The sequence below is a fragment of the Echiichthys vipera genome (genome assembly GCF_963691815.1).
Source record: "Echiichthys vipera genome assembly, chromosome: 5".
Classification (NCBI taxonomy): domain Eukaryota; kingdom Metazoa; phylum Chordata; class Actinopteri; order Perciformes; family Trachinidae; genus Echiichthys; species Echiichthys vipera.
Window position 1 is genome coordinate 7,043,337 of NC_139830.1, and position 25,763 is coordinate 7,069,099.

General features: G+C 41.8%; 1 protein-coding gene across 3 annotated transcripts in view; it reads left to right on the forward strand.

Moving 5' to 3' along the window:
- Positions 1-2,514: 2,514 nt before the first annotated feature.
- The window catches only part of sik3 (SIK family kinase 3), a gene marked incomplete at its 5' end in the record, with an annotated part of 34,963 nt that continues 11,714 nt past the window's right edge, over positions 2,515-25,763 (forward strand). Inside the window, 16 exons of one of the 3 annotated variants that reach the window (XM_083913842.1) lie at positions 2,515-2,828; positions 14,553-14,669; positions 15,341-15,404; positions 15,879-16,040; positions 16,225-16,349; positions 16,574-16,697; positions 17,784-17,902; positions 18,000-18,110; positions 18,780-18,914; positions 19,288-19,368; positions 19,952-20,061; positions 20,495-20,651; positions 20,813-20,962; positions 21,050-21,123; positions 22,281-22,415; positions 25,200-25,341. In XM_083913842.1, coding sequence (XP_083769968.1) covers positions 2,538-2,828; positions 14,553-14,669; positions 15,341-15,404; positions 15,879-16,040; positions 16,225-16,349; positions 16,574-16,697; positions 17,784-17,902; positions 18,000-18,110; positions 18,780-18,914; positions 19,288-19,368; positions 19,952-20,061; positions 20,495-20,651; positions 20,813-20,962; positions 21,050-21,123; positions 22,281-22,415; positions 25,200-25,341 — 2,097 coding nt within the window. The remainder of the gene's footprint in view (positions 2,829-14,552; positions 14,670-15,340; positions 15,405-15,878; positions 16,041-16,224; positions 16,350-16,573; positions 16,698-17,783; positions 17,903-17,999; positions 18,111-18,779; positions 18,915-19,287; positions 19,369-19,951; positions 20,062-20,494; positions 20,652-20,812; positions 20,963-21,049; positions 21,124-22,280; positions 22,416-25,199; positions 25,342-25,763) is intronic. The other 2 variants (XM_083913843.1, XM_083913844.1) reach the window with 2 other exon arrangements.

Below are 25,763 nucleotides of genomic sequence, written 5' to 3' on the forward strand. Positions count from 1 at the left end.
TCTTCTTCTTCTTCTTCTTCTGTTTCCTCTTCTTCTTCTTCTTCTTCTTCTTCTTCTTCTTCTTCTTCTTCTTCTTCTTCTTCTTCTTCTTCTTCTTCTTCTTCGTCTTCTTCTTCTTCTTCTTCTTCTTTTTCTTTTTAAGTATATGCTCCAATTATCAGAAAACTAGTGCAGTATCTTCAGTATTTAGTTATTTTTTTAATTTTACTTGGTAAATATTTTATTCACAAGCAAAAATGTTCAGCCTCCTAACCAACCTTTTATTTTTAAATGAATTCAATTCACTTTATAAATCCCTAGCCATAGTCAAAAACAAAAATAATACAACATTTTTGACAACTATGAAAAGATAATTATCATATCCCCTGGCATTTAATGGAATTTATGATAACAGAGATTATTACATACATCTATGTATTGACATGACAATGCTTATTTATATATTGATTGATTTTTTATTATATATATGCTGTATTTATTTTTCTATGCATTGTTTTTTTATGTGAAAAAAGCTCTCATGTGTTGTGTTATATTTTAGTATTTGACACGTTCTGTATAAATTGAATATTTAAATGAATACAGAAATTGTACTAAAGACTTACAAAAACAAAAGAATATATATTTTGAACCTATTTATTTTACATGGAAAATGATTCATTCACAAATGCAAACAGACTAAAAAGAGACCACGAATAAAGCATTTTAAAGTAGAATTTGGACATGATATTCAAACATTACATTTGCTTAAAAATAGTAAAGCAATGAAAAAATGTCTGTGATGTACCCCCATGTAGACTATACAATTTGTCTTATTAGTTCTTTTCTGTTTTGTATTTGTTTAAATTTAAATTTGTGTTAAAATAATTGCATGGTTAAAACATAATTAAATAAAGAATAAAAAAGAAAGTGCAGAAAAAAGGAAAAAGAAAAGTATTGCAGTGACAAGGTTTTATCTGTAACAATTCATAATAATAAGGGTACACATCATATACTTAAGTAATGCTTGACTAAGTAATACTTGACTAATGCATGACTCATGATGATTTAATGCATGAATTAATGCAGGATGTATGAATTCCTGATTCATGATTAACACATGATCAAGTCACTATGCCTTTTGTGTATTAATAATAATAATAATAATAATAATAATAATAATACTTATAATACATTGTATTTTTTGGTGCCTTTCAAGACTCCCAAGGACACCTTACAAAACATTAATAAAAACATAAAAAAAAGCAACACAACAAATGTATCAACGGTAAAATCATAGAACTATGAAATGCACGGTCCTTACATAAACTTTTATAGAGGAATCCAGCTTATTTGGTTGCATATCAATTAATATATTAAGATAACTGTGAATTAACATTCATTAACTGGTGATCTATCAACCTAGGCGTGAAGTAATCACATAAGGTTATCTCTCATTAAGGAGCAGACTGATATATTTGATGTGAAATTGTACCTTATGGTGTATGGGGTGGAAGCATATTTTCATATCACACATATTTTGATATTTGATACTTAAGGCAGCTGCATGTTTTGCTCAGTTGGTAATTCAGCTTTGAGTGGCATGATGTAAGGACTCCTCTTTGCCATGGAGTGGTGCTGTCTACAACCTAGTGAGTGGGTTATAGAATAGAAAACAATAGAATAGAATAAAATAGAAGAACAAATATATTTGCCCCATATATTAAAACTGAAAATTTAAGATGCACTGAATCCAATAAGAAGGGGGTATGTCCTATGTTTCCAGTGTTGTAATCATTTCTGGTATTGATTTGGAGTCACTAGGTCACGTTATATGGGAACTATTGAAAAAAAGCCATTATTTTTTGTGTCATATTATTTCTGTAAAATAAAGGAATTCCACTTTGCAATTAAAATGAACTCTGATTCACGAGACCAATATTTTTCAGTCTGAACGTAGCCTATTGGCGAATAAATGGTATTGTGTTATTAAAACAGTTATTTATTGATGGTCCCAAAGTGCAGTGAGGTGAGCTATTACTGGATCTGGAGTGAATGTGAATAGTAACAGTAATTTATTGCCTTGAAAACAGAAGATTAAAGATAGGGCCTACAGCTTCTCATTGAATGGAAATAATTAATTTTTACTCATAATAGCAGGGTGTGCACAAACAGCATAAATGGCCATGGTTTGTCTTAAGTGTGAACACTCCTTTGTGTGTCAAATTTATCATTTCAATGCATCATAATGATGATTTACTGATGATGCATATATACACCTTTAAAGCCTCGTGAACCCGTCTGATCATAATAGTGCAGCAGTTTGCAAAGAATCACTGAATCATGGGAACCGGAGTGATAATGCGCACTTCTCTGTCTCCAAGGCAACCACAATACGTTTCTGTGGATGAAGTCATTTGTTACGCTAATCGTTGCCAAGGCTACAACCTAAAGAGGGCGCTGCGGAGGAGCGTTCCTACGTAAAATGACGCAGGGGCGGGGGCGTGCCCGTGATGCGCGCTGCGCAAGGCTGCTTGTTGTTCCCGCAGAGAGGCGAGAAGATGGCGGCCGTGTCAAGCGGAGGTGCTGCTGGGTCCGCTGCGGCCGGGATTACGCACTCTGCCCGACCGACCCACGCAGGCATGGGCTCCCAGAACCGAGCCCAGCCACCCTCCGGCATCACCCACTCCAGTCGTGCCACCGCGGCCACCGGGTGCATCACCAGTCCCGGCCACACTTCGGCCACCAGGCCCCCCCCGGCCCGAGTGGGCCACTACGAAATCGAGCGCACCATCGGCAAGGGGAATTTCGCGGTTGTTAAACTAGCCACGCACATCATTACCAAAGCAAAGGTAAGACGACGGCTGTCCGCGCGTTTGAGGTGAACAATTACAAGTTGTCATTGTGTTATTTTTAAGCTTTTTTAACAATATTACTCGGGGATGACGCTGGGGCCTTCAGGCTCTGGAGACACAGCGGCCAGCCCGCTTTGGTGACACCGCTGCGTGTTGGAGGGAGGGGGTCAGTTCGACACGGGGCATCATCACCTCTAAACTACTGGATACAAACACATTTAGCACAAGATACATCTGATTTCACACCTTAGCTTGTTGTATTTTAAGGAACGCTACTAAAGGCCCGAGGTTAATGTGTGGCGGAGCGCAGAGGACGGAGGGAAGGGTACTGACGAAGATGAAAAAGAGGAGATACACAATGTTCCTACTGTAACGTTAGTATCTGCTAATGAGCTGTTCGGCTGGATTCACATATCTGTAAGACATGCCAGAACACACAGTTAAACGTTTGCAGCACCCCAGTGGGTAACTTTTAAATGAGCAAGGAACTTTCAAAGTTTATGTATGACTGTGACAAAGTTAGCTCTTTGTGAATTCAACGTCAAAGTTACCATTTACAACAACAACTATGCTGCCCTGCAAAGCTTAAGTGCGGTTACTATGCAATCACTAATAACGTGATTTCAGCACAATTTGGGGCCTGGAAGTATGGAGGTTAGGATTGATTTGTATAAAAAAGATACCATGGGAAACCAGTAAACCATAATATATCATAGATGTCCCTACTGTTAATTTTTTGGGACAGTAAACAAACTTTAAAGCCTTTTTTTGGGCTTCAATTATCTCCTAGTCACTGCACTTTGGCGTTGTAGGGCAGTATGGTTGAAGCAGAGACTGCCTCCTTGTTATTGAGCTAGTGTGGCAGTTTGTTTGTTTATCAATTCATGTTGGGAAAGTTTCTCACATATTCAACCCATTCGTCAAAAACTTTATTTCAGCTTTGCATCTTTTATTTTTGGCATTTGCATATCCCAACTGATAGCTAGATGACATGTTATGAGGTGTGTTGGACAAGAAAACATTGACATGGCAAATATGAGTAGTTTCAAAACTGCCACCACGCACTGTGAGTGTACGTTGATGCTTTTGCAAGAGTGGGCTCCAGTTAGCCATTATGACGCATTACTTGCAGACACTATTATCAACAAATATTCATACAAAACACTTTCATTCTTCATGAGTAGATGTTTTCCCCTGAGGTTTTTCCAATACTCTGATTATGACACTTGACATTGTACCCAGCTTTTTTTAAAGGGTCTGTGTTTGTGGTAAACAGTAGGTTTTTATTGTAAGAAGGGGAAATTTGGGGCCTTTCAAGTGGAAGGAATTGCTCAAATATTCCAAGGTAGTTAGTGTTTTTCTTTGCTGCTGACCTATTGGATCAGGTGCCTCGTTGTTTCATGGCTTTGTTTTTCATGTGCGGCATCTGTTGTCAGTCCAGATATGTTGGCTATGTCTTCTTGGCTAGTATTTGTCCAAAAAAAGCCAAGACAAAAAACTAAGCTATCAGAAAGCCCCAGTTGGGGCATTCGACAACAGCCGCATCGGTAGGTTTTCTGTTAAAAGACACTTCACTGTACACCCTGTTGCGTTCTACTCAGGACCATATGTGCAGTATGTCGACATGTGAAGCCTTCCTCTGATGAAATGACTATTGTGATATATATATATTTTGTTGTTTTTAGTATGAATGGCAAAAATAAAGGTGTGCCAAGGGCAGCATAGTGTGCAGCCTTACCTCTATGCCCTTGTTGACACACACACACACAGAAAGGCAGACACGGGTCATTTGGGTGCTTTGCACCACATAGCCCAGAGAACCTTCCGTTTAGTTTCATGAGGCCAAAATAAACTTGGGTCAGTGAGTGCTATGAAGAGTTTGTCAATGCTGACTGAGACGTTTTTGGAAGGACTCTTGATATGACTATCATGTAATTTACATACTAGTAGGTATGGGAGTAGTATGTTCAATCTGTTATAGGAGCAATACAAAGACAGTAGCGATGTAGTGAGAGATTCATGAGCTGGTTATGGAGCTTATCTCCGTTGTGTGTGTGTGTGAGCCTCTTTATGCTTGCCTGGGTGTGTGTGGCTGTGTCTGGCTGTCTGAGTGTGAGAGACAGGCAGAGGACAAAATGACAGTGGACTACGGACTGACAGAATGAAAGAGAGGCCTTGTTTGCCGTCTGTTGACGGTGGTCACAGACAGACCAGTTAGCTCATGATTTTCACAAACCAGCTCAGTGGCTTCAGCACCCCCAGTTCCTTCACGAATAGCAGATGAACAGTAGTGTAGTTTTACATGTCTGTGGACATCATGAATATTGATATGATGATCAGTCATCAGTTGAAATGTGATTAGGTGCCTTGTTTTATGGCCTGGGTTTTTTATAATGATCAAATGAGAAAAGCTGACTTGTCAAAAATAGCCTAAAAACTCTGTTAGATGGAGCTGGACGATGTTCTGCAGTGCAGTTGTACAGAAGCAGAGCTGGTTATTTATACATGGTAGCTTAGAAGGGGTGGTCCTTTTCCATGCCTCATTTGCTCTCGGTTGTTTTGTCAAACCTAAACATCCAACAGGCAGTACATATAAGCTGTATTTCCCCAATACTCAGTGCCATTTCTACCATGTATTTTGCAAACTCTTGTGGAATGGAGGCTGTTGGCGTATATGCTTGCTAACGCTAACACAGAGGCAGTCACACAACACAACCTTCGAGGGCAGATACACACAGCTACTGTGCTGTACCTTGATGTTGTAATAGTGAAAGTTCATCTCCTCTAGAAAAAGGGCCACCTAGTGAAGTGGAAGTCAGAATAGGAGTTTTGATACACTCTATGCTATGCTATGCTAGAGGCAGTTGGGCCACACTTTGCTGCCTTGATAAATGTTGATTTCAGTGTTTACTCTCCATAAACCTTATTGCTGGTCATGACCTTTAAACACGGGACATCAGTTCTGTGAACTATCAATACGTGTTGTAGATACTTGGAAGATTAATATAGGGAATCAATAGACTATGACCAACCCATCATTGTTTGTTTTTTTCAATTATTGCAGCAGCATTAACAGCGAAATGGTTCTATCGGATTTTCATTTTAAATTTTTCAAAAATAAGGTAGCAGTTTTCCTTACAGGAAGATTTACCATTTTAGTTGCCACCAAGCAGTGTGGTAAATGTCATACATGGAATATTCTCTTTCATTAGCCATGTAAGCAGCTTAGTTGGAATACTAGGAATAGGGTTGTTTTCCAGCACAACTGCATAGTAAATTTGAAATGTGACCTAGGACCTGCACAGAACCTGGTGAACAAGTGTTCAGTGTCAACATGGTGCTTCTTGGGTATCGTACAAAGAGCCAAGTTGTTGAAAGATACATTTTCCTGTTGATCAGGGTTTTTTCTGCACTATAAATTTTGAGGCGTCCGCTTCACTGAAATTGTCTGCTTTCGCGCTGGAATCTTGATTGAAAAATCAATGTATTTCTATTGAAGCTCAGTGGTGATGTTTTCAACTCGGTTCAACTCGACCATAGCAGAAGGGGTGCGTTTTTTTTTTCTTCACATCCGGGCTGCAAAATGATGTTGATTGGCTGCTTGTGTTCCTGTGGAGCTCAAAGGGGCTCCGCTCCGTTCAAACGCTGTGCTGAGCGTGAACGCACCCCATCGGCGCAGAGATGCGGTGGTTTCATTTGCTGCTTGGCGACGTGAACGTTTCGGCTCTCGTGCCCGCGCATGTACCGCAAAATTTTTGCTCCCCTGCCTGCCTCAGCCCAAATTTTGGCCAGAGAAGGTTATGGTTATGAAACCAGTTATTGCCCCACACACTGTGCTTTACGTGAGATGATATTTCACATCCTGGATACATTCCATAACAGATGACATATTTGCTGATCTTTTTAAGGCCTTTATCAAACATTGAATGGAACATTTTTGAACTCACTACTAGTCAGGTTGGTATTATAAAACCCATGGTTCTGGCCCTGTGTGTGTAGGTCGCACTCACACTGTCCATCCGTATTGTGCCCCGTGCTTTAGGTCCCCCCCGCGGGCCAGGCCTGTTTGTACTCACTACCTGGGCCTCGGCGGAATGCTTATTGCCTGCCTAGTGCTTGTCATCACGCCGTAACATGTCACACGCATTGATTGACGTCACCGCGAGGCATCACTTTGTTTACAAATCTTTCCATAGACCACAGCGTTTTTGTGCGTCTTGTCCAACTGTTTTTGAATATTTTCATCTGACCAAATCTGCAGTAAACACTCCACCTCCCCATCACACCAACATGAACCTTTCACCACCATTTTTTTTCAATGTCCGAACAGGCGCACATAAAATGATGTCAGAGCCGCCGTAGGCCTCGTGGTAGTACACGTGCGCACGCTCGTGCTCGTACATGTGCAAACACGCTTTACAAAAGCCAACCTCTCTCAAACGGCCCGTGGACGGCCAGCCAGCCGCAGCTAGGCGCGGAGCGGTTGCACTCACACTGGTCAAACGAACTGGGCTTTACCCGTAAAACCTGTTTTGGCCCGGTACGGAAGGACAGTGTGAGTGCGCCCTAAGACACTCACACTGAGCCGAAATGGAAACACTGGCTTTAACATGTGTCCTTTGGTTTGATTAAAGGTGTTCATTCTGTTGTTCCACAGTATTGGAAAAAAACAACAACAATAATTCCAAAATAGAAAATTAATTTATCCTAAAAATATGCTGCTTTTTGCCTTCTTGCTGCGGTTTTCCAACAATATATCATATCAGAGTGGATATTTTAACACAATCGTATTCCTTGTGAGTGTTTATCATGTTTGATAAGCCCACTGAAAGCGTATGTCTGCCATTGCATCTTTGCGTAACTGTATGTGTAATAGCTTTACACGAGACATGGTGAGTGTCCTTGTATGACCAGACTAAAGATCAAGTAAAGACACACACACAGGAGGAGCCCTCTGCCTTGTTATGCCCACAGTAAGGTGAGCGAGACGTCATGCCCTGACCCGTCTGTCTCTCTGTGGGGAAGCCTCTCTTCTCTCCTCTCCTCTTTTTCCTGTTTTCTCCCCTTTCCTCTCGAATGTTTTTTAGGATAGAGAAAGATGAGCAGGAGGAAAAGGGCAGGCAGGAAGGCAAATGTTAGGTAACAGGCCTAATGTACTGTGTAACAATTTTGCTCGCTCCCTCAGTCAACCTCACACTCAAGCACAGCTCTCTAAAGCCCCTTTCACACATGCACCGCAAACCTGAAACTACGCAGACATTACCTGGCGGGGCTGTATGTGAGAATGCAAATGTTCGGGCATCACACAGAGTTTACCCTCCCAGCTCCCTAGTACAAAGAGCGGGTGATCTCAGAGTAAGCCCATATTTGAAAAGAGCTGCTTTTTATCCGGTGTATTTTTGGATAATTCGTCAAATAGCAGAAGAAAATAAACCTCAGACGGTGAAACAGATGGGTGATTTACACAAGGACGGAAACAAAAAATGTCTAACTGCAGAAAAGACAAGGAACTTTGTTGTTTATGATCAAATTCAGAACCTGCGTTGTTGGGGCAGTGCAATCTGCATCATATCCTCTCTCCTAATGTTCACCTCATCCTCTCCTAAAGTAGTAGTGGTAGTAGTTCCCAGTAAGTATGAAAACATCCGACACAGAATCTCCAGTTGTGTGCTGCATGTGTGAAAGAGAAACTCTGGACCATCTCCTGATTCTCCTGACATTGTTTCTTTAACACGCACGTATAAACATTCAAATGTGATTTAATTTGGTTGAATAATGTGACAAAGGCTGTGTTTCTGCTTGACTTATCTCCCTGCCCTCTAGTCATCTTCTGCTGCATTCTTAATAGTCTGAATCTGCATCCAGCCAGCTTCAAAAGAGAAGAGCACAGCCCAGACTGTTTGTGTGTTTCTATTACATGACATGAGGGAGGACAGTGTGGGCTTCATCAGTATAATCCTATTCCCCAAAAACTACATCGACACCTATGTTTTACGCCCCTGACTGTTGCCTTTGTATGCCTGTTTATGATACCCTCCTTGCTTCAGCCCTGTCATTGTCATTAAGAAATGGAATTTAAAAAAAAAGTAATTGTTTGTACTGTACAATATAATCTTGAATTTATTAGTTTCCCATTGTAAATAAAAATGGAATGAATGAATTGATTTATTTGTTCTCTTTGTCCTGAAAGTACCAATGCAGGTAGTTGCCAAATACTGGTTCTGCTCGGGTCTTTACCCGCCATGAAGTGTGGGCTCTCCTTTGAAAGAAAAAAAATCCCTGCAAAAAGCAGATTAATGAAAAAAACACACTTTAGCGTTTCCTCAGTCTTGTACTTTAAGCCGTACACACTCAACTGAGTCATTTTTACACATAAACTCTTACGGGTGCGTCACACAGCATCTCTGAAAGGCATCGTGTTTACTCATGCTACCTGTACGCTTTCATCTCTGTGTGTGCACGTGCATAATACAGTCACAGTTCTGAACTGCCGTTGCTTTATCTTTGTATGACGCCGTGCGATGTAGAGCGCATAATTTAGGTGCACCCCGAATTTTCAACACGCCTTTCGGCACCATTATAATACACTTTATTACATATGAATGTCTCCCATATTTGTGCTTTTATATGTACACGGTGCTACATGGTTAGATACTTAGTTTATAAGAATCCCATCCCAACCTCAACCAAAGTGTGTATTAACTGTGTCACAGTGATAAATAAAGCATTCATAACTTGGTTATCTTGTGTTTTTAACCGGACAGGTTACGCGGGAAAGCATGTCCAACTACTTTAAAGAGATAGTGGCGTCTACAGGAATATGGCTCTAAAACAGAGAAAATGATCATGAAAATAATAATACACAGATTCCATAGATGAGACCCTACAGATGCTTATTAAATCGTTATCATATTATTCATATCTAAATAATAATTAGAATTTGTTTCATGCTTTATTTTTGCAAGAACTAGCTTTCGGGCGCTTGACAGTGCTTGTGATTCCACCAGCGTTACTTTCAGAAGCCCGTCACTTCTACAAATATGAGCCTAGTCTATTTTTGATAAAGCCCTGGCGTGATGCACAGAGCAGATGAAGCCAGGCAACGGTCAGGACAGCAGGCAGAAGTGCATTTCCCTGTGCTGGTCAACAAGTGGTCCTGCTCATCTGCTCTTTACTAATCACGCACAGAAGCGGCGCGACCAATGAAAAATGTTCAGTTGCATGCTCTGGAGCCCTGTATTGTAAAGACGAGGTTTACAGATAGCCATGATGCGATGTTTTCAGCGTGCGTGCGTGCGTGTGTATGCGTGTGTATGCGTGCGCGTGTGTTGCACTCCCAACTTCATGCTGATATGGGTTAAGCCCGAGCATTACACCCCCTGAGGGTGTTGTAATCTGTGTCACCTGTTGAAGGTTAGCCTCATACATAATATCACCACATGACTCTGTGTGTGTTTGTGTACACAGATGGGTTGTGACGTTACACCATAGACTCGATTCTCTGTTTGGGATGAGCCTCATTATTGTTGAGTCATGGAAGGATGTTTTCAAAGTGAATATCAAAGAGACCTAAAGAATGCTCTGTGTGAACATAGTGTATATAAAATCTTGTTAATTTTTGTTTTCAAATTTTTGATTCCTTATAATTTGCTTTTTTTTTATAATAGCCCTAGGAAAAACAATACATTTAACTATTTTATTAGTGTTATAACAAACACATTTAATTAGAGAATATTGGGATAAAATACATCAGCCAAGAATAATGAATTATTCATCGTCAATATACTATCCATGTCTTTTTTTCCAACGTTTTAATGGTTAAGTCTACACAGAGTTGCTGGTTTATTAGGTACTCGTAGCTCCACCTGATGCAGCTCAATTGATTGATATATCACATCCTATGTGTGCATGGCAGCCAACACAACAGTGTGTTGCAATGTCAGGAAAAAAAATCGTTTTGAGTTTTTACTTGTTGAGTGAAGTAGACAGAAATGCTCTAAATCAGTTCTAATGTGTGAGAAAAAATGTGCCGTTTAGCTGCTGATTACACAGCTGGAGGTTGGAAGCTGTTATCGAAGAGGGAAAACAAGGGTGAGTCTTCTTTAGTTGATGGTTACACATAGGGAAAAAGTTAATTTAACAGTAGGACTAAATACTTCCTAGAAGCAAATTGTTACAGTACCATTCTTCTGGCCAGTCGAGCACCACTTCATATCTCTACGTTTGAGGGGAAGGGGAAGAAAATGCACCATGTTTTCTGTGCTCTGTGTTGGTAAGGCTGGCAAACGGATTGTTGTTCACCCTTTTATTCAACCATTACATTTGTTGTCCATTTTTTGTGTAAGATGGATATTTTATTTTGAAGTCTTGTTGTGTTGTCAGTGGCTGCTGTTATTTTCTTGCGTGTTGTGTTGTGTTGTGCGAGTTGTCTAATGTACAGTAAACGTTCCAGACTACTCCGCTCGGCACCAGCTGCTCTGGGATGGTGCTGTGTTGAGGTCACTGTCTTGTGATCGGAGGGGCTATGTGACACTTTATCTCATCACAGCCAGCTTCTCAGAAGTGTGTGTGTATGTGTATGTGTATGTGTGTCTGTGTGTGTGTGTGTACAGTGTACACCAATATCTTTTGATGGAAAATTCCAGAGTCGTGGAAGCTAGTGCAAAGCAGAACACCTTGAGGCTGCTAATGCTAAGTTCCCACCACAAGACTTTCAAAGTCATCTGCTTGCTATGCTTTTCAAACTACACAGATTGCGTCGGGAGTCATTGTGGTTTGGGGCTGTTGTGGTTGTCAAACTACTTGCACTGACTGGCGACAAGGAGTCACCCACTATCTTTCACTAGAAGGTGTGTTTGTCTCCAAACTGGAGCTTTTATTTTTATATTTAATATTGCCACTGATGAGTTTAATGTTGGAAGCCAGGTGTGTTTAAAAACGATGTCTGTGGGGTAACACTGGGTCCTCTTTGTGACAAGTAGCTAAGCTTCGCCTCGCTGCATCGCCGCTTCTTGGGTCAGCAGGGTCTATCACTGGGATAGATTGTTAAGTTGGAACTTGTCATAAGATACAAGCTCAGTCACAACATATTTACTGTATGTTGGCTAAAGCTAACGCTTAAAACCCCAACCTTTTGAGATGTACACTGGTTGCTCACATTTAAATGTTTGAATCCCCACAGTGTCTGTTAACTCCTAACTGCCATGATATGGTGTTTATCCCCTCATCCAGCCATCGATCTCCCTGCCACAAGGTTTTATATTTCGACACACGCCCAGCCTTTGCACAACTGTAGTTGAAGCCTAGTTACCCCATTTTGCAGAGGGCCTCACTGTCCTGAAAATAGGCATAATGTGTGCGTGTAGATGTTGGCATACGTTTGAGTGTGGAAGTGAGTGTGTGATCCAGATGTCCTGTTGTTACCCTCCAGAAGATGCAGAGGGGAGCGATTACATCAACAAAACTGGATGACTGCCAATGCCAAGAATAGATTCCCAGAGCTTAAAATACCACATAGACACACATTCCAAACAGACACAAACATATACACACAGATGGCAAGCGTTGTTTAAATCTCTCTTTTTTTTTTGGCTGAGTTTGAGTGCCTTAATATATGACTTGTGTTTTCTGTCTTTAGTAAAAAATATTGATATTTTGCGGGAGTGAATCGATACCGTATTGGAAGATGAAGTGATACGATATATTGCTGTATCAATAGTTTATCCCACTCCTGGTTGTGTTGCCAGTACACATGTTCTTTGCAATTGTCCAATGCCCTTGAAGGTAAGCGTCACACACTGATCTGGATTAATGCCACTGTTATATGTGAATCTGTGTTCTCCCAGGAGCCCCCTCTTCGCTCTCCCTCACTTCCTTTTCCTGTCTGCAACGGGAAGTCACCCTTGTCGTGCTAGAGATGGCCTTCATGTCTGTTATCAGGAAAGGGAGAGCTCAGGATGGCACTTGACAGAATTTAACGGATGAGGTGCTGCTAGTGTGTGTGTTAATGCAGGACGCATGCTTTTCATTTTTTCACACGCACTCAGATTATACTCGCTTGTCTATTTTTGGACGAAGATGTGTTTTGGGGCAGCCCTATTATCTCTGCTTGATTAAGTAATTAAAGTTATCTACCCATTGCTAAGTGGCAGTGCAAAGCTCCTGTCACACACCATCACCGTCCGCATTGCTGAAGCCATTGTCGAGGGCTCAGTCGTTATGCAAGAGTCGTGCTTGCAGTCGAGGGTCATGGTTCAGGTCAGGTTATCCAAACAAGCTGGAATCCAGAGAAAGCACTGTGAGTGACAACACACAGTTTCACTATTCATCATCTCAAGGAGTGTCCGTATCTCCACGAAGTATTTTCTGTTTTTCTGTCTGTTTGAAGATAAATATTAGTGTTTATTACTTGTTTCTGCCAGTTTGTTAATGGATTAATGGTGCCAGGTCATTTTTGGATCTGTTTTTTTCATCCAGTCACAAGTTGCCAGCTCTCAGTACGTGTTTACACCTGGCAGCACAATGGGACCAAAAATGCGTCTTGAGTGACCACTTGTGATCGCATAACACTCCCCCGCTCTGAATGCAAATGAATATGTCCATCATTACCTTTTGCACATAGATTGCCTACATATTTTAATTTCTGCCATTGTTATTTCAGTTGTTACACTATAAATCATTATTACTGAAACTTGAGACGACTAATAAAAAAAGCGCTGAGTCACTTTGTGTGTGACGAAGGACCTAACTTTTCTCCACCAAACCTATATCTACCATAGACCGTATATCTAACTACGGCAGCACCAACTGTTATTGTGAAAAATGTATGGGAAATGTGTTTATTCGTTTTACAGCCTTTCCGGCTTCTAAATAGAGACAAAATGCGACAGGCAAAGAAAAGAACAAGAAAGAGCAGGAATATCTCAAGTAATATCCTACGTATTTGTGAATTTGGGTGCATTTTATGCACCTAAACGTAAGGTTTTTGTCTACCGGCGGTCTCCATTCTGCCTCTTCTAGGCAACCACCGCTCACAGAGCTCCAGAGAGCAGGGGAACTAAAACACAGAGTCATCCCCGACAGTATGATAATAACATCCAAAACACACAATCCATTTTCTCTAACATGAGAAAGACTTTCAAAATAATAGTGTTTAAAAATACAAAAACAGCCAAAGTACACTGAGCTGCCTGTGGCTCTGACGTTATGGACAAAGCAGGTGAATTAGTACGTAGTTCCCCTTAGAGATGTGTAGGCGGTCCTCCAGTGTGGCCTATGACACATTAGCATCACCCCTGCACTTAAAGTCCACTTCAGGACAGGTTTTAAAAACAGGTCTGAACGGGGTCTCTGACACACCCTCCCCTTAGCCCTTACGCTGTTTATTTTGTTGGCACTCTGCTCTTCTGTGATTACTGTGTCATCATAACACTGGGACCGTGTCCTGGAATTGTTGCCTGTAATTTACTGTAAGTGTCAGCTGAATACCATTAACGTGAATGTATTGTATGTATTTTGAACACTCAAGAGCTGGTAAACAAATGGCATGGTTTAACATAAATTCTGTCTTCTTTTGTCTCCTCCTCTTTTTCTCTCCTTCTTTCTTCCGCACTTCCTCCTTCCGTCACCGTTTCCTCCTTAATTTCGCCCACTTCAACCTCTCTCCCTCTCTCGTCCTTCATCCTTATCTCTCCCTCCAACCCTTTCCCATCTCTCTGTCAGGTGGCTATAAAAATAGTGGATAAGACCCAGCTGGACGATGAGAACCTGAAAAAGATTTTCAGAGAGGTGCAAATCATGAAGTTGCTGAAGCACCCCCACATCATCCGCCTCTACCAGGTACACATCAGCGCTCACCCACAGAGCTGATAACTCATTCTGCTCACATCTTACACCAGAGACCCATGGCCCAATAGGAAAAGGACAAATAAAATATGCTTTGGTTTAGCGGGATCTAATGTTTTGGGGTTAACTGTACCAAGGTGTTGAAAATGGCAGAAATTGGTTAAATTAGAAAATGTCCCTGGGAAAAATCTGTTTCTATTTTTATCCAGAGAAAGCTGACTGTTTTTTTTTTCACATTCATGGTTACACATCTGGGGGGCAGCCCAGTAGAACCACAGTCTTCTGCCTAGGAACTCAGCTCTGGTGAGACTCCATGGCAGAAGTTGAGATTAGAGTCATCCAAACTCTTCCAGCTGTATGGGGATTGTAACACCAAACCAACCTGTCACAAGCCAAATGCTTTTATAGCTTTTACTGCCTCCGACCTGCAGCAGTTTATAAACCTAAACTAGTCACTTTCACACCAAACATAATGTTGAAATCCTCACACATACATACATACATACATACATTGAACACTACACTGAGGAAATTGCGGTTTGTGTCCTATTTAAATCCTCCGGTGTGTATGCCAAACACTGCTTACTCATTCTGTTGTGTAACAGATGCTGATCCTGTCAGAGGGTCTGTAGGTCCTGGTTCTCATCTTTTTTTTATGCCTTTAGGTGATGGAGACGGAGAGGATGATCTATTTGGTAACAGAGTATGCTAGCGGCGGAGAGATATTCGGTAAGGGAGTTCCCCACTGTTACCACCTTGATGTAGATTGCCTACGTCTTTGCCAAATTGCAAACAAGACTGATCTTTAAAATTTCTGGCAATTTTGCCAATTAAAAATCTAAATCTAATAAATTGTAATTAAATATGTTTTTTTCTGATTTTAATTATTGGCTTGTTTGCACTGCATGTTCATCCTTGTGTTGCTTTTTTTTGTATGACTAAACACAGCTTGATTTATCACAGTTATTGTAATAAATTGTGCCTTTTGTGCCACTTATTCATGTCCAGTCTAACAATAGGTCCTGTTGCTATGCTTTCCTAATGATTTAAAAAAAATCCCTTCTGCATTTCTCATTGATAGTTTACTGTTCCACCATATCCAAACAGAATCATAGTCTTCACTTGCACATTCAAAGATATAACTACCAAGTACCATACATCTCTAAACTGTATATTTTGTGTGCGTGTGTGACTTGTATGCAGACCACCTGGTGGCTCATGGGCGTATGGCGGAAAAGGACGCCAGGAAGAAGTTCAAACAGATCGTGGCAGCGGTCCATTTCTGTCACTGCCGCAACATTGTCCACAGAGACCTGAAGGCTGAAAATCTGCTGCTGGACCACAACCTCAACATCAAAATCGCAGGTGTGTGTGTGTGTTCGAACTTAAGAATGTATGGGCGGGAAACTTCATTTTGTGGTTTCGGCTCGCTCTGGGAGTGGGCGTGGGCAAGTGTCGACATGTGTTTTTTGAGCATTTTCTCGGGTTGATTGAATTTAAGTTGTCGAGTTAAGTGATAAGATTGAATAAACCTCTCCTCCCCCGTCAGATTTTGGCTTCAGCAACCTGTTTTCTCGAGGACAGCTGTTGAAGACATGGTGTGGCAGCCCTCCCTATGCCGCACCAGAACTCTTTGAGGGCAAGGAGTATGACGGACCTAAAGTAGATATATGGGTGAGTAAACTTTTCGGTATGCATGAGGTTCTAATTGGCTGCAGCACAGTCTATAGCTGATTTGCTTGTGAATGAATGGTGGCCCTTAAAGGTTTTTCTAAAATGTAATACCCAATTTCTTTTAATAGTCTATAGCGCTCTAAATGTAATAATAATTAAAAGAATTGTTTGTATTTAAAAAAAATGACCCATTGTTTGCTACCTGCTGTCTTTTCTTTCTATAGAGCTTAGGTGTGGTGTTATATGTGTTGGTGTGTGGCGCCCTGCCTTTTGACGGCAGCACTCTACAAAATTTGCGGGCACGTGTCCTTAGTGGCAAGTTCCGCATCCCCTTCTTCATGTCCACAGGTAGGTCTCTAGTCAGTTCTTACTCTTTCCCATGTCTCTTCACTTCCTCCCCCAGACTCAACATTAATCAGTGCCAGGTGTCATTAGCTCTAGGGCCAAGCAAATTTCCAAGTGATACTTCACCAAAAACCAATGACGTTTAGTATCAAGCACTTACCACTTTTGGCTTGGCATTTCAAGGTGCCCTTGTATGTTAACAAATAAAAGTAATGTTTTCAGGTTCTCACCGAAACACAGTGTGTCCTTGAGGTCCAATAAATTTGTGGAGTGCATTTTTTCCCCTCATAAAACATTTTCGAAACATGATTTATTTTTGGCAATTTATCGGGAAACTTTTAAAAATGTATTTGAGTGCTGAGATTAAAGTTGGAATTCTGAGAATAAAGTCAGAGTTGGCCCTAATTCTTCTACTTTATATATCCATGTTTGCTCGCTAGCAGCCTTCTTCTTCACTGCCTTTGTTAGAGCATTACTAAAGCCTGTTTAACACTGAGATTCTGCAACAGCGCCGTAACACCGGCTTTGTGTATTCACACAGAACCAAGCAAAGGCAGTGTAAAGTTGTCCCAGTGTGTGATTTCACATAGAAGCAGCAAATAACAAATGAGGCGTCTGCGTCTAAAGTGTGTGAGCCACTTGATTCCAATTGTGACGAGATAAACGCTCAAAAGAACAAAAAAAAACCCAGATTTATAATGGATTGAGCTGAGAATTTTTTTGTGGTTGAGATATTTATTCAGGCCATGAAACAACAGTTAACAGAGAATTGAAGCCTGAAAGGGGTTAGTATTTAATTAAAAGATTATGAGTGGTGTATTACTTCAAGTCACCTTTTGAAATGTCAAACATGCTGAAAAAGCTTTCTCTATTCATTCACTAATTTGACTTCCTTAACATAAAACAGAAGCACCGCGATTTAGAAAACAAAGTGGACAAAAATGTGGTTTTCTCTATGACTAATAGCGTTTTATGTATGAAATCTATTGCTGGGGATTTTTACTGACCCTTTGCATGTTTTCCAAACAATCAGGCTGCTTTTGTTATGTTTTTCATCTCATGTACAGTATATGTGGGTGTTTATTGCAGACTGTGAGTACTTGATCAGACACATGTTAGTGCTGGAGCCCAGCAGACGGTTAACCATGGAGCAGATCTGTAAGAACAAGTGGATGAGACTAGGAGATCCGGACCCAGACTTTGACAGGGTGAGACTGTTTTGCCAGTAGGTACTCCAAACTTTAAAGGAAAACCTATGGAAGTTTGACATATGACACTGACCCTTCCATCTCTTCTGTCTTCCAGTTGATAGCGGAGTGTGAACAGGTCAAGACTGAGAGAGAGACGGAGCTCATCAATGAGCAGGTGCTGATAGCCATGTGTGAGATGGGCCTGGACCGAGAACGCACACTTCAGGTTGGACACAAATGCATGACTAGATGAAGAGATACAGACTTGCAGTTATGTATTTAGATTTTCTGCACTGACTTTTGTTAAAAGTGGGGGTAAACATGATACAGAAGTCACCATTTGGTTCATAGCCTGGTTTTAGGAATCACAATTTGGTGTGAGCTCAGTACAGAGGAAAAAAACCTATGCAAGGACGCGTTTCTTTTTATTTATTTTGAACAGACTGTAGTGTAAGTATTAGAGACAAAATCTTCTTTTTCTCGGTTTCCATAAAGAGGGGACTGAGGTGATATTTTGCCCCCTGGTTACTTTGAAATGTTCCTTATTTTAATAATGAAAATAGTTTACCAAACACTTCTGTATGAAGCTGTACACACACTTAAACACTTCCAGCTAAGACGTTTCATTTGAGCTCACCATAGTGTGACTGATTTACACATCAGTCATCTGGTTGTGCTAACCTCAGCACATGTTGCTAAGTGCGTACAGCTAAACATTTCCAGGTGCAATGAAAAGGTGGTTCAGCTTTGCATAAATGAATCTACGTCCTGGTTATTCTGCACCAAACCGTTAACCCTGTATCGCTGATGGGTTCAGCCTAAATCCACAAACCGTTACAGCGCTAGTCAAAAGTCATCTCAGCAGCTTATATGTATCCTGCCTTTTCCTCTCTAGTCCCTACATACGGATGCATACGATCACTACAGTGCCATCTACAGTTTGCTGGCTGACCGCCTCAAGAAACACAAGACCCTGCGTGTTGCCCCGCCGACACCGCGCTCCATTAGCTATCCCCTTAACGCTGTTCAGGTAATTTATTGTCCTCTGCTGTTTGTTTTTTTAGTAGTTTTATATCTTGACCCACCCTATAGTTATCTGATTAATGTGTAACATACGATGAATTGATTATATGTATGAATCGAGTCATTGTGTATTATGTGTTGTCTGTATATCAAGAGCTTCGTTATTGTCATACATTTAACAGTTGATTGTGAGAGCTTGAACAGTGGTTTTGATGTCTTCTCATGAACAACTTTCAGTAGTCATTGTGCTTGTCCACCGAGGGGAGTCGATTGCTTTAACCCACATCTGCCAATCCCATAACACTAATGAGATTTCTATAAAATTAGTATAATCCTCACACAACCTGTGTGTGTGTGTGTGTGTGTATGTACCTGCCTAGCAGACGGATCCCCAGGGTAATCCTGTTAGCATGACTGTTCCCCATGTCCAGCTCATCAACCCAGAGAACCAGATAGTTGAGGTGAGTTGATGCCGTCCACATGGTTGCATCACTGGCAGTGTGTCTGTGGGTCATCATGAGAAATGACATTGGAAGAGGCACAACTTTTGTATAAAATCCAAACTGTGGCGCTAACCCGAACTCTTCTAACTTAAAGAGGTTGACTTGTATAATGTGTTGTCCTTTAACCTTGCAAGAAATGTATGTACAAATGATTTGTAGCATACCTGACTGTCCAGTTTTTTACAGTTTACTGTGTTACAATTACACTACTACGGTTTACTACTGTTAGTGTAGCCCTGGATCCATCTCACACACTACGACCATAATCACGCATGCATGCACACACACTCAAACAGAACACACACAGCCTCAAAGCTGACTCACAAATTCTGTGAACCACAAGAATGCGTCACATTACTGCATTGCAGCAGGGATTTTAATAAAAGACCTGGACTTTGAAGCATGTCTATTAGAACTGAAATACATTTAAATATGATCTTTTGATACATTGCCACACATGCGCATGAGCATGCAACACACACTAAATACCAAAAGGCATTAATAATGACCAGATATGTGTCTATGTGTATTTATTGTTTAGCCGGGTGGCAGCATGGCACTGGACAGTGATGAAGGGGAGGAACCATCTCCAGAGGCCATGGCTCGCTACCTTTCGATGAGGCGGCACACTGTGGGAGTACCAGACCAAAGGTAAAACACAACTCCCTTCTCTACTGTCAGTGATGTTTCTGTTAGTGCTACAGTATCACAAGTAATGTTTTTGCTAGTCTGTAATTTCACGCGATAACTCTAAAATCTCTCACCACCCATTATTTCCTTACATTTTTATTTACACTGATAATTTGGTTAAAGGAAGGCTGTATGGTACTTGATGTTGAAGTGCTTCTGCCACTGAGCCAGTCAGATTTAGGTTTTGAGTTTTAAAGCAATCAAAAGCATGAAGCTAGTAAGTGACTACTTCGTTTTATCTTCTGTTAAATTAGCAGTGGGCAGAGGTAGAGAAGTGTAGGTTATTTAAAAGGATTTTAATTTTTATAAGCCATAAACTTGTATATGCACTGGTTTCTCGCACATTAACGTAGCCATTGACTCCTTCCTGTCACTGTCCTTTTTCCCGTCACAGGACAGAGATGCAGGAGGACCTCCAGAAACTGCCTCCAGGTTTCCCTCGTGGGGCTGTGCCTCAGCCCCCCTTCCCCCCTCTGGCCCCCATCATGGGCCAAATGCACACACTCATGCCCACACAGAGCTTGCAGCCCACACAGCAGCTGGAGTACAAGGTACAGTTGAGTTAGACTGGACGTGGGGTCTTCTTGTTGGCATCAGAAGGCCTCTGGAAGTCATCAGTTAATTCTCAGAAAGACTGCAATCGGAAGGTTTGAATATCAACTCTATTGATTTCCCCCTCCAATCTGACTTCCTGTGTCTGCTGACCCTCCAGGAGCAGTCGTTGCTGCAGCCACCTACTCTGCAGTTGCTCAATGGCATGGGCCCTCTCGGTCGAAGGGCTTCCGACGGCGGGGCCAACATTCAACTGCACGCTCAGCTCCTCAAGAGGCCCAGGGGGCCATCACCCCTTGTCGCCAGCCCGGTGAGCATTTCTACATGTGCAATTTCTATATTCTCCCCTGATATGAACTGCAGGAGTGTTGACTGGTAAACTCTTTGCCTCTCTTAGCACCCTATCCCTGCAGTAGCTCCGGTGGATGAAGAGGGTTCAGACGGAGAGCCAGACCAAGAGGCAGTACAGAGGTAACCCACGATGGCGGTTTTTGGTGAAGGGGTGTACTGTACAGAGATGCTGTCTAAACTGGATAGTCTGGAGTGCCCATAACCTGTGACAACAGGTTAGTGGGTTCTATATGAATGTTGAAATTCAGCTAGCTTAAGAGTAAATTCAGTGATTTTCTCAAAGCATCAATTTTATAAACTATCAGCAGCAGAGAGATATTAGTTAGATTCACATTTATTGTCTTGCGGCTTTATCCCGCACCATTTAAAATCATCAGGCTAGAGTCATGCTGGACATTATGCAGTTTATTGGAGTAAATGCTTAGTCAGTAAATTTTAGAGTAACTAGAATGAGTTTCTGAATACAAAAGAAGCAGAAACAATGGGCGTACCCAGCAAATATTAGAACCATACAGTAGAAGTTTATAGATATGTTTATTATATTTATTAGTCACAGAAATCCTAAAAAAATATGAGCCTTTGACAGAAGGATCTGAACTCAGGCCAGGGTAAGGACAGGCACAGGTTTGGTATATGAAGTTGTGATGTTGGATTCACAAGTCCAGGTTAGGGTTTTCCAGCTGGTCCTCTTCAGACAGCACCTTCTGTAGACTTCGCTGGTGTCCTGGGTTGCTGGGAGTGAGTGCCTCTAGGCTGCTCTGCTTTTTCCCACGGGTGGTGGCCACTCTGCCGTGGTGCTTACCCCATCTCTCCACCTTTATCCATCGCGCAAGTGCCTTCTGCCACAGTTCCAAACTAAATCTGTCACCAAATCCAGCCCTCCTATCTTTCAAACTCTTTGGCCACAAGCTTCTTTATCGCTTTCATTTCAGCAAGTGCCAAATTATTCTCTGGACTTTCTCACTCTTTCTCACACAGCTTTGCTAACTCTGAAGCTTGCAAAACCAATGATGAAAAAAGATGGCATTCGGTCCAATCCTTAAATTGGAAGCTGGGGGGTTGTGGGATACCCATAAGCTATAACATCCATCTATGGTGTAATTTATTTTATGTTTTTCTGATTGGCTAAGATGATATGAATGATGGCACCCATTGGCAGAAGTTGGAATGGGTGGGCCTTCCCCCCGTCTCCATTAGCCAATGAGGACAGAGAGCTGACCAGCGCTGCTTCCTGTCTCCCACCCTCACCCCCGTCCTCCCCCCTCCCTGCGGCCCAGGTACCTGGCGAACCGCTCCAAGCGGCACACGACGCACGCGCTCACGAGCACGTCGCATGGCGATTCCTCGGCAGAGTCACAGCGGCCCCAGGGCCCCCGCCAGAGGGGGGGCTGGGCCCTCGACATACACACCCGGTGAGGGGACACGCCCACTCCGAGCTGTATATGCACAAACACACACAAACACACAGATTCACATGAAATGCGCACTCCCTTGCGCACTCCCTTGCAATCACAGTTGATCTCACACACACAATGGTGAGGATGTACTCTCACCAAGTGAAGGTTGTGCTTCTTCCAAAGAGGAAGACTATTTTTTTTTTTGTCAAAAGTGGTGTTTGAGGTGGAGGGTGTGGCACATGACAGACACATCTTCACATCACCAGAAACCCAAGATACAAAATAACCTTTTCTTCCCCATAAACCTGGAAAGAGCAGGTATGTGACCAGTTCAGATTTAGCAGATTGCAACCCTGCAAAGCTAAATCGTTACCTCGTGGATTTTCTCTCCAGTAGCGGCCGTTTTTTTGTGCTTTGGTACTGACCAATCCCAGATGTTGTCCCCCTTCAGTGTCCTCCTTTAACTCAGTTAAGAAAATATAGAAATGCTAGAGCTACATCTACACTACTATGTTTTCGTAGTAGTGTAGATGTAAGTAGTGTTTATGTAACTTTTGCTACGTTTCTGCCTGGCGTCCACACTTCCTTTGCGTTTCTCAGCCCCTTAAACCAGAGAAATTTGGAAATGCTGCTGATGCTGTTTTAGTTTGAAAAATCCTGGGTTGGAGTTTAGACTGGATTGGTAGAAATGGAGACCTTTGGAAACGATTGCACAGAGACCCATATTTGCTTCCTGATTGGGTCTCATGAGTCCTGAGGTGTCCTTCCCGGATTCGTCACGTCCCTATTAAGTGACCCTTTTCCATAAGAAAGTTAAGTCAACATCAGCTGTTTCTGACTTTGTCGTTGACGCTTGCAGCTGTTAAGCGTTAAAATCCTGCATTTTTTTAATGTGACTACTGCCTACATGCGCAGGATAGTATTCAAGCGATTTGTGACAATTCCTTTGTCCAGAGATGTTACCAGCACTTGCCCAATGTACAAAATAGTAAAGGTGTGTTAGTATGGACAGAAATTAGTTCTGAAATTGTGCTAAACAGCTTGTGGGGTTTTGTTTTTAAACTGTTTTTAAATCCAAACGGATTAGTATGTTTTTATTTGGATGCAGATGAAGGCAGAACCCGTAGTCTAAAATGGGGCTTGGGGTAATTTGTGCTTGTTGAGCTGGAATTGATGTGTAAAGCTAGAAGCCGTATCTTTTTTTTCATGGAATACTTTTTGGCAAGCAGTGATGCTGTGATCACCAGGCAAAATCATAGCAGTTTGTGCTTTTCACAATGCAGTGAAAATAAACATATCTCCTCAACTTGCCATTGGTGACAGGTGTTTAAAGAAAAAAATCATCCCCAAGAAGCATTCCATTGATGTCCCACTGTATATTGGCAGCGTTTTCCTTAGATGAACTTCTTTTAACTTAACTTTTAACTGATGAGCAACTGTGGCATTTATTATCCTGGAAGATTTTTTCTCACATTGACTTCAGCTGTTAATTAGGTGCAGTGACCTCAGAAACTGTGTCAAGGATTTAGAAGTGTTATAAAGTGTCGTCACTGTGCAACTCTCCAAATAATTAGGACCAGCTTCAAAACACTTGAGTAGTAGCCAATGTTGCACAGTTTCTCCTCACAGTTAAAATCCCACTGTAGACACGTGTAAGTGTTTCATAGTAGTGACTAATACTTTCTTTAATATGGATTTCCTACAAAGAAAGTAAAAAAAAAAAAAAAAAAAAAACATGGAGCTGGAAAGCACTCCACTGTTTTCTCCCTCACTGAAGAATTCTGGATCTGGCCCTGCACCCTGCTGCTCGCGCCCTGTTAGCTTGAGATCTTCGGTAACTACTTGTAGCTTCTACCGGAGGTTTACGAAGACGCCCGGGGTTTAAACTGAACGACTCTTCAAGTTTTTTAACACATCGGAGAGACTCAGCCATAGGGCTACATGTTTAAGGAGCAGCGGAGCACCGTGGCAGAGCGCCAGTATGGCTTCGCCCTGCAGGTGGATGGACAAATACAGAGCCTGCGCTGCCTGCCCATGGAGCTAACGATAGAGATCGCCAACTAAAGTTATAGTTTCAGTGTCCTGAACCCAGCGTCAGTCAGACCCAGACTCAGATGGGGAATATGTTGTGCACTAAAAGCGGCGACTAGCAGACATATAAGAATGGTAAGTGTAGTTAGCATCTTATATTAGTTTCTGTTGTTTGTTAGCCTGTAACTGTCAGTGGCTGACGGATATGATGAAAGTGTGGTGTCTCTCTGTACTGACCGTCTGCTCTGAGCTGGATGTTCAAGATTTCATTGCCGGTGCTGTGTCAAAGTTGGTCCCCCTTCAAATAGTGTTTCACATATAACTATATATTTGCTCAGATACAAGTCACCTTAGTCAATGTCGGACATTTTAGAGGACAGAAACAGAAGAAAGACACGTTTTTGAGTGGAGGGGGACATTAAAATTCCCTGACCTGTGTTCTCCCTTGTCATGATTGACAGGAGGCAATAAGTAATTTAAAGGACAGCTACTGGATTTGTTTTTATATTAGTTTTAAAAATGTTGGGTTCCTAATGTTTTCTACACTCAATATGTCACAGTCTGTCAGATACTTGTAACTTGTAATATTGTGTGCTGGTTTGAAAAGCTCAGGCTTCTCATGTGTCTGTTTCTGTGTCTGTATGATTGAATGTGTGTGTGTGTGTGTGTGTATGTGTCAATGTATTTGTTATCTGTCATGCGGTGTGTTTGTGTGTGTATTTGTGTACACACATGTTTGTGTCTACTCCCTTTGGTCCCCCTCTTCAGATCCAGCTATAAGGACTGTAACACCCTTCATCTCCCCATGGAGCGCTTCTCACCTGTCAGACGGTTTTCTGATGGCGCAGCCACCATCCAGGCCTTCAAGGCTCATCTAGAGAACAGCAGCCTCATTAAGCAACTAAAACAGGTACATCACCCTGCTTAATATCGAGGGATATCATCTGCTTCTTTCCTTCTAGCTTAGCTTTATGAAAAGATAGATTGTTATTTTTTGTTATTGTCTGTAGGAGAAAAAGCTGCAACATTTAGTGTATGTGGCGGGTTGATGGGCTTATTGATCAATACTAATGACTCAACATGACTTCACCAGCTGAGATTTTAGAAATCCCCCGCTGGTCCGTACTCAGCTTTGCCCTAACCCCCCTGCCCTTTCAACTGCTCATAGAGGACTGCTCTGTGCTTGCAAACAGTGATGCAACTCTTCAAGCAAAAAGTGCAGGAATTGTAATACATTGCAGCTAGTCTGATGCAATTTGGACTCTTGGAAATACAAACCAAAGTTCCCTGGCACTGCAGATTTGCTTTATGAGCTGACATAAATTCAGTGAT